Source organism: Manduca sexta, chromosome 3 (genome assembly GCF_014839805.1).
Source record: "Manduca sexta isolate Smith_Timp_Sample1 chromosome 3, JHU_Msex_v1.0, whole genome shotgun sequence".
NCBI lineage: Eukaryota > Metazoa > Arthropoda > Insecta > Lepidoptera > Sphingidae > Manduca > Manduca sexta.
In genome coordinates, this window is record NC_051117.1 from 7945202 (window position 1) to 7952421 (window position 7220).

Below are 7220 nucleotides of genomic sequence, written 5' to 3' on the forward strand. Positions count from 1 at the left end.
CATAGATTATAATTAAAAAGTATAAAAATGAAATGTTTTTAGTAGAACCTTAACTTCATTATAACAACTTATCTTAGATGGTAATTTTTATTTGAGGCAAAACCTAAGGGTATCAGATGTTTCTTTTCCAACTTAATTTCGCCTAAACCTATAAAAACTAAAAAAAATCCAAATACAAAGCATTCCTAGGGGCGATAGCCTAGTTGGGTGTGGAGCGGCCTGCCAAGATGAATGTCCGCAGGTTCAAATCCCAAGGGCACACACCTCTGACTTTTCTAAAATCATGTGTGTATTCTTTGTGAATTTATCGTTCGCTTTAACGGTGAAGGAAAACATCGTGAGGAAACCTGCACATCTGAGAAGTTCTCTATAGGAATTTCGAAGGTGTGTGAAGTCTACCAATCCGCACTAGGCCAAATCCCTGTCAGTAGTAGAGGAGGCCCGTGCTCAACAGTGGGCAAGTATATAATACAGGGCTGATATTAATATAATAATTAATAAAGCATTCCTAGCCTTCGCAATAGCACGCACTTCTAGAACATTTCACTAATGGTAGAAGCAAGGAGACTCAGACCCTTTTATGGTGGATGAATTCAAAAAGTATCAAGCAGCAAATTAGAACTAATAAACCCAGTACAGTAGGTGCTAGTGTAACAAGAGGGTATATCATGAATTCAGCAGTTGGAAAGTATATAATATCTCAATTATAAATGGAAACCTTTTATTGTTTAATTCAATATGCAACTCTAATAATTTTAAGTTGTGTGTTAGATATTGACCAACCTGCTACCATTGTCCCATCATAATTTGTTTCTCTTCAATGGATACTTTTATAGAGATGTTTATCCTTTTCTCAAACCTTCACAATTCCCCTGAGGCACTTCTTGAGAGCTTAGTCTCCACACCAAATGCACATTCACACACTGAGGGACATATTATGTCATGGTCTTAGGCACACAGTAAGGTGTGTATACCTCGTGGTTGGTACTTAAATTCGCGTTAAGGCTAATAACGGCCTTGCAATCATTTCTCTTCTTCCACTCTGCCCATACTAAAGAAGATTCCCATCCTTCCCCCACGCTTCCTCCCCAGACCAATCCCTTACACTTCTCCTCCATGCCCCTGCAGTCTCTACTAGGGGTTTCCAGTATCATATTTGCAGGTTTCCCCGGTACGGACTGCAGGGCCAGTTACAAAGGAAACCCTTGATAATTACATAAGGGATTTAGGGATCTTATATGGAATCATCAATTACTCAAAACATTTTAATTCTAAATGACACTATAATAAACACATATACCGCATATCTTTTACCAATCTACAACTCATCTTGTAACCAATGAGTAATAAACAATGTCTTTTTTCTAGTTTTGTTACAAGTTTGCTTGCAAAATGTGTGAGGAACATAACAGAGGTACACATTTTTACATCTTCAAAATTATTTTGACTCTTAATTTAGAAATTTACCCAATTTCTCAAATTGTTTTGGAAGAATGGTATTGGTGAGCATAGTCAAATCCAAATATATCGGAATTTCCTCAAGATCTTTATCAAAATTTCGACAAAGATATTTATTTAAGGACCTCCGTCGAAGGACACACAACATATAATAAAGATAAATGCGTAGCATTTATATAATTATCATTATTATTATATTCATAATTAATTGAAAATGAAATACTACTCACCGAGAGAATTCTCTTGACATATGGTGGAGTGAGCTACTTTAAAAATAAAAGGTTCCGTAACAGTACTAGTGGGAATTATTTCTAATTTAAATTCTGGGTTACTTGGTTCCTCTAAAGGTCTTATGTTTAATACGGGAACTGCACAGGGTTTTAATCTTCCATTCGGGCCAATATGTTCGGAGAGAAAATGTTTATAACAAAACCTAATATTTTCCCGTTTAACGGGAGGATAATTTCTTAAAAATGGACATGACTTTAACCACGCTTCCCACCTTGCTTTATTTGTAAAGGGTACAGAACGATATTTAATACCTCGGCCGCGAGTTCGGCACCCGGGAACAGAACACTTATAAACCATAACTAAAATTATACGTACTGTAAGTATATTTTTCCCGGTTACCAAAGATAATATAACACTACGTTAGAAGAGACGGCGTTCCATGGAACACAGAAAAACAACGCTTGTAATTAACATGTACAAGACTGCAATATTAACAAAAAAATATGGCAAAGAGAATACAAATACTACGTAAGAAGACACGGGCCTTCCATGTATAAAAATAAATATAAGAAACGTCTAAACAGGACTAGGTTAGAATACGCAACATAACAACATTAAGGAGTGTCATAGAGTGCTACCAACATAAGATTAAATAATATAGTGATGTGCAGTTAGTAGGAACATCGACATCGATAATCATCTGCATATCCAAGAGAATGAAAATAAATTTTATTGCAGTCGCGAAACCGCCTATGACAATACTTTTGTCATTAATGGCTGCCATACATGCTACGGTCCATCGAAAAGGTCCACCGGTGCAGGTATGCCTGCGCCGATAGACCGCAATGTGTGGGATTAGACCTGTGCAGATTTTTGAGCCTGTGCAGGCGACCGGCGCAGAATCGAAAATCAATTCTTTCAATTGATACCTGCGCAGGCATACCTGCACAGATGACCTCTCCGGTAGACCGTAGCTTGTATGGCTTACATAACGGATTCACGACGGTCAATCTAGGTTAAGGTAAAAAGTGAGGTTCTGAAAATCGATCATATTCAGCCCATTTATATTTCTAGTAGGTATGAATGTGAACACAAAATATTTTCGACGCATCGGCTCAACGACCAGTTAATTAATTTATTTAAATATGTTTTCGATATCCATAGTTTAAATACTAGAAACAAAAATAACTTAGTTAATTACAAAACAAGGCTCCAAAAGATCAGCAAGTCTTTTAAGTGTTTACAGTATACATTTTTATAACAAAGTTCCTACTGAGATCAAGTTCTTAAACATTGCGAAATTCCAAGCCACTATTAAGCGCCAGTTGTGCAATAAAGCTTATAACAGATCTCAGAATACCTGGAGGATATAAATGCCTGGGAATAAGCATTTTAGTGCGATTTTCTTTGGAATCAGGTCACTCGATCGATATTTTTTTTTCCTTTTTATTCGTATTATAACTGAAAGCGGCTTGGGTATGAAATACTCTCTAATTGTCTGTACCTGCGGCAGCGTCGTGTGACGGGCTTTACAGACATAATAAAAAAATATAGTATTTGTAAATTAAGTCTTACTAATTTGGAAATAAAAATAGATATTTAAAATATTAAATAAGCACAACATACATTTTAAGTTATGAAAAACCTTTTCTAATAGTGCATTGTTCACTTGTGTCACATATTCACGGTGTATGGCACTGGCGGAACATCATTTTCTTAAAAAATATGATAGGTTTCTTCAATTGTAGCAATTTCTACGTGTTGAGTAAAATAATGTAACGGTGCTTCTAAAATGGGCGGACCGTGAAGTTGAGGAATAATTAATATGCATGGATATTTCGGCCTTTAAAATTTAATATGACGAAATTTTAAAGGCGGAAATATCCATGCATATTAATTATTTTTACGTTTTTCTTTCAACTGCGAGAACTAATCACTAACTAGACGTGAATTTAAATTCTTTACTTGCCAATACTTGTTTAGTTACCCAGATTAAAGGTGAAACAAAATGTATGAAAAATGGACCTTAAGCTATAACCTTAACTCAAATCATATTACTAGTGGACTTAATAAAAGTATAAAAAAATATTAGGACATGCTAATTATTAAACTGCTAACCTTCTCGTGAGGCTTGCTGTTCTTTGAAAAGGTGATAGGGAAATTCTGCCAGAATGGAGTCTGTAAGTGGCTTAGAAGTAAGCCTTATTGATGGTACAGCTGTTTTCTTCAGCTGTGTTCCTTTTTTCTTAAAATCACTATTTATAAAATGCTTTCCACAAACGAATTTTAACTGATGAAGTTTTTGAATGGGCAAATAAGCTAGATCCTCATTTCCTGCTATTTTTACCCATTCTTTACACCTGTAAGTAAAAATATCGACATTGTAAATATTTTGTTTCCCAACACTATTTCCCTGATTCATTACTTTCAACAACTTATTTAAGAGAAAACAAATAAGATTTATGAATGAAAGTCAAAACAAAGATCTGTTAAATAAAGAAATTCCAACTTACCGAAGTTCATCTAGAGGAAATCTAGCCATAAAATAACGTTTCATGCCATCTTTACGCTCCGATCTCAAACCACATATTTCACATTTCCTATAAGCCATTTTTATAAATAAAAATGTCATGAATAAGACTAAATTCGAATAAACACTTTCAAACACCTATTTGCAGTCCTACACATGATACTAAATGAAAATTTTTTCGTCTAAATAGAGCGCAAACAGAATTATTTCAATGACATTGTGGGAGAGACTAGAGTAAGGAATATATTATAACCAGTGTTGCCAGGACCCTTGAGTCGTAAGTTACGTTTCGTTTCTTGAAATGTTACATTTTTGCTGCAAAAGTTACATTATTGTTTTTCTTTTAATTTACGTGTATTTGGGCAAGCATTTCTGTAGCTACGAAACCGCGAACCGCGGGAACCTGCGAAGTAGGAAACGTGCGCGCGCACAATTAAGCAAAATCAAGTTTTAATATATATCCAAGATTTGTTTCATTTTGTTATGGCGAGCAATCTCTGAGTGTGATATGGAGTGAAATACTTTTTAGACCCGCCAGTTTTAGATGCGTTCAATTTGGATGCTTTGAATTGAAATGCGTTCGTAAACTGTTTACAATAAAAAAATAGTATTACAAATCTCGTTGTTCTTAAAAGTTACGAAAATTATTTAAATGTAAAAATTACTTACATGTTACGCGAGGGGGTCAAAAGTAACGAAAAATGTAACCTTTTGGCAACACTGGGAGAGAGTGAAGAACACTAAGGGAGTGAGCGAGACAAATATAGTCGTCATTAAAATTTACCACCGTTTCATACATTTATTTTTTACTATGAAGTTGCGACAAACTGGAATATGGAGCCTACATAGAGTTAATATGTATTATGTACTACGTACATCTGGAGCGCTGACTGATGCCGGAAAAACGGTCTCGAAAGAGAATACTTTTTGGTAGTTGTGTCCTTGTAGGAACTATCTGTAACATAAAAAACTATAGATATGGAAAAATATTACGTACTATTTTCTTGAGAAGGTTGTACAAATTGTGATATTATAAGGTTTGACAAATGGATATAACAAAATTATAGCATTCGGTTATATGACTTTGACTAAGATTAACTTAAGATTCATAATATAAAATGCACAGAAACGTGAGACATCCCTTGAGCTAAATTGTATGATGTACAGGACAGTAACTTGTGCATTCGCAACATATTAGATTTATAATATATCTAAGTTTTGGTTTATAATATATGTATGTTAACACAAAATATACAAAATACTACCTTAGGCAATACTGAAGGAACTGCTTGTGGCTTTAACTTTTTCTTAGCTACTGTTAAATACGCATCATCAGTAAAATGTAAGCTACAAACACATGCAGTTTTTGTCACATTACTGTCAAGGTTCATGGCATCAACCCACAAGGCCCTCCACTCTTTATTAACTGGAATCCTGAAAAAAGAACGCGCAATTTAGACTATAATATTATAACTAGTAATGATGCATGGTTTACACTTTGTGAGAAATTAATCCAGCCAGCAAATGTGAATTTATTCGTAAATATGGTGTAAAGATGGCATAGCAATGCTATATATTTGTCTATAGCATGAATGGGCCGGTAAGGTAAAGTGACAGTTAGCTGTTAAGAAAATTAAGTACAAAAAAATCATTGAGCTGACATGTTTTAGTGTAATAAATACATCACGTGACGATTCTTACAAAGACATTGCAAAATTGTAGTTTTTTACCCTTTACTTCTCATATCAAACATTATATAAACAAAGATAATAGGATAATCTTATCCCACTACATATATAAAAAAATATGGTTACACTATTCACAATATATCAATAAAACTTACCTATGAAAGGATATTCCACAACCTGGATAGGATTCTTGCTTACATCCTCTTACAACACAAGTATTCACCATAATTACGGAGTAACTTCTACGATTTAAAAAAAAGCTAGCTTAAAAGTTATTTAATCCTTCTTTATCGTCAAACCACAAATGTAAACAAACGCCATTTTGTTCAATAGCATTCATTCATTTTTCCAGTACATGGTGTTGCCGAAACGTAAACTACAATAACTTCTACTATACGACTGTTTTAATAATTACATTTATTAATTTGTAACATAATACAATATAGGATCTAAGGATTTAAGCGGATAATATTATTTTATTTTATTTTTTATTACTGTAGTCTTATATAGATTTTTTATTTATTTACTAATACTGCCATAAATATTATTAATTTAGAAGGCAATGAACGTTGGCAATATGTAGGAGAGGGACACGGCTACCAAAAAGTGATTCTCTTTCGAGACCGTTTTAGCCTTACATCTATTCATCATCTCAGCCACAGGAAGTCCACTGCTGAACATAGGCCTCGCCCAAGGATCTCCACGTCGACTTGTTGTAAGCGGCCTTACATCTATTGCTAATGAATAATAATAAATGAACTTTACGTTGTAGGCATAAAATATCTTTTCAGTACCCTTGAAGCATCTGAATGTTTGCGGCAAACATTCAGATGCTTCAAGGGTGTCAAACGTAGTAAGCTCTCCAGGTCAAGGTTACTATAAGTTCCTTGCTCCAGGTACATATTAACTCCTATGACGTAATCTCAAAGCTGCCAATATAATCACCTCGAATAGGAATGTACACACACGCATACTTTTAATCGATAAATATGTTGCTGCAGGTATGAATTTTTACATTTAAGGCAATTTTCGTATCTTTTAAGAACAACGAGATTTGTAATACTATTTTTTTATTGTAAACAGTTTACGAACGCATTTCAATTCAAAGCATCCAAATTGAACGCATCTAAAACTGGCGGGTCAAAAAAGTATTTTACTCCATATCACACTCAGAGATTGCTCGCCATAACAAAATGAAACGTATCTTGGATATATTTAAAACTTGATCTTGCTTGATTGTGCGCGCGCACGTTTCCTACTTCGCAGGTTCCCGCGGTTCGCGGTTTCGTAGCTACAGAAATGCTGGCCCAAAA

The 7220-nt window shown here is 34.5% G+C and overlaps 1 protein-coding gene across 9 annotated transcripts in view; it reads right to left on the reverse strand.

Annotated features, from left to right (window-relative positions):
- Positions 1 to 7220, reverse strand: part of LOC115449214 — a 32876-nt gene that overhangs the window by 15221 nt on the left and 10435 nt on the right. For 2 of the 9 annotated variants that reach the window (XM_037440113.1, XM_037440111.1), the window contains exons 1-4: positions 5485 to 5653; positions 5096 to 5174; positions 4203 to 4289; positions 3808 to 4049 (exon numbers count right to left, since the gene is read on the reverse strand). The exons of 2 other annotated variants lie outside the window; for them this stretch is intronic. In XM_037440113.1, coding sequence (XP_037296010.1) covers positions 3808 to 4049; positions 4203 to 4289; positions 5096 to 5097 — 331 coding nt within the window. In that variant the 5' untranslated portion in view covers positions 5098 to 5174; positions 5485 to 5653. Of the gene's footprint in view, positions 1 to 783; positions 1560 to 2000; positions 2317 to 3807; positions 4050 to 4202; positions 4290 to 5095; positions 5175 to 5484; positions 5654 to 6062; positions 6258 to 7220 lie in introns of those variants that run through there. 5 more of the 9 variants (XM_037440119.1, XM_037440139.1, XM_037440133.1 and 2 more) reach the window with 5 other exon arrangements.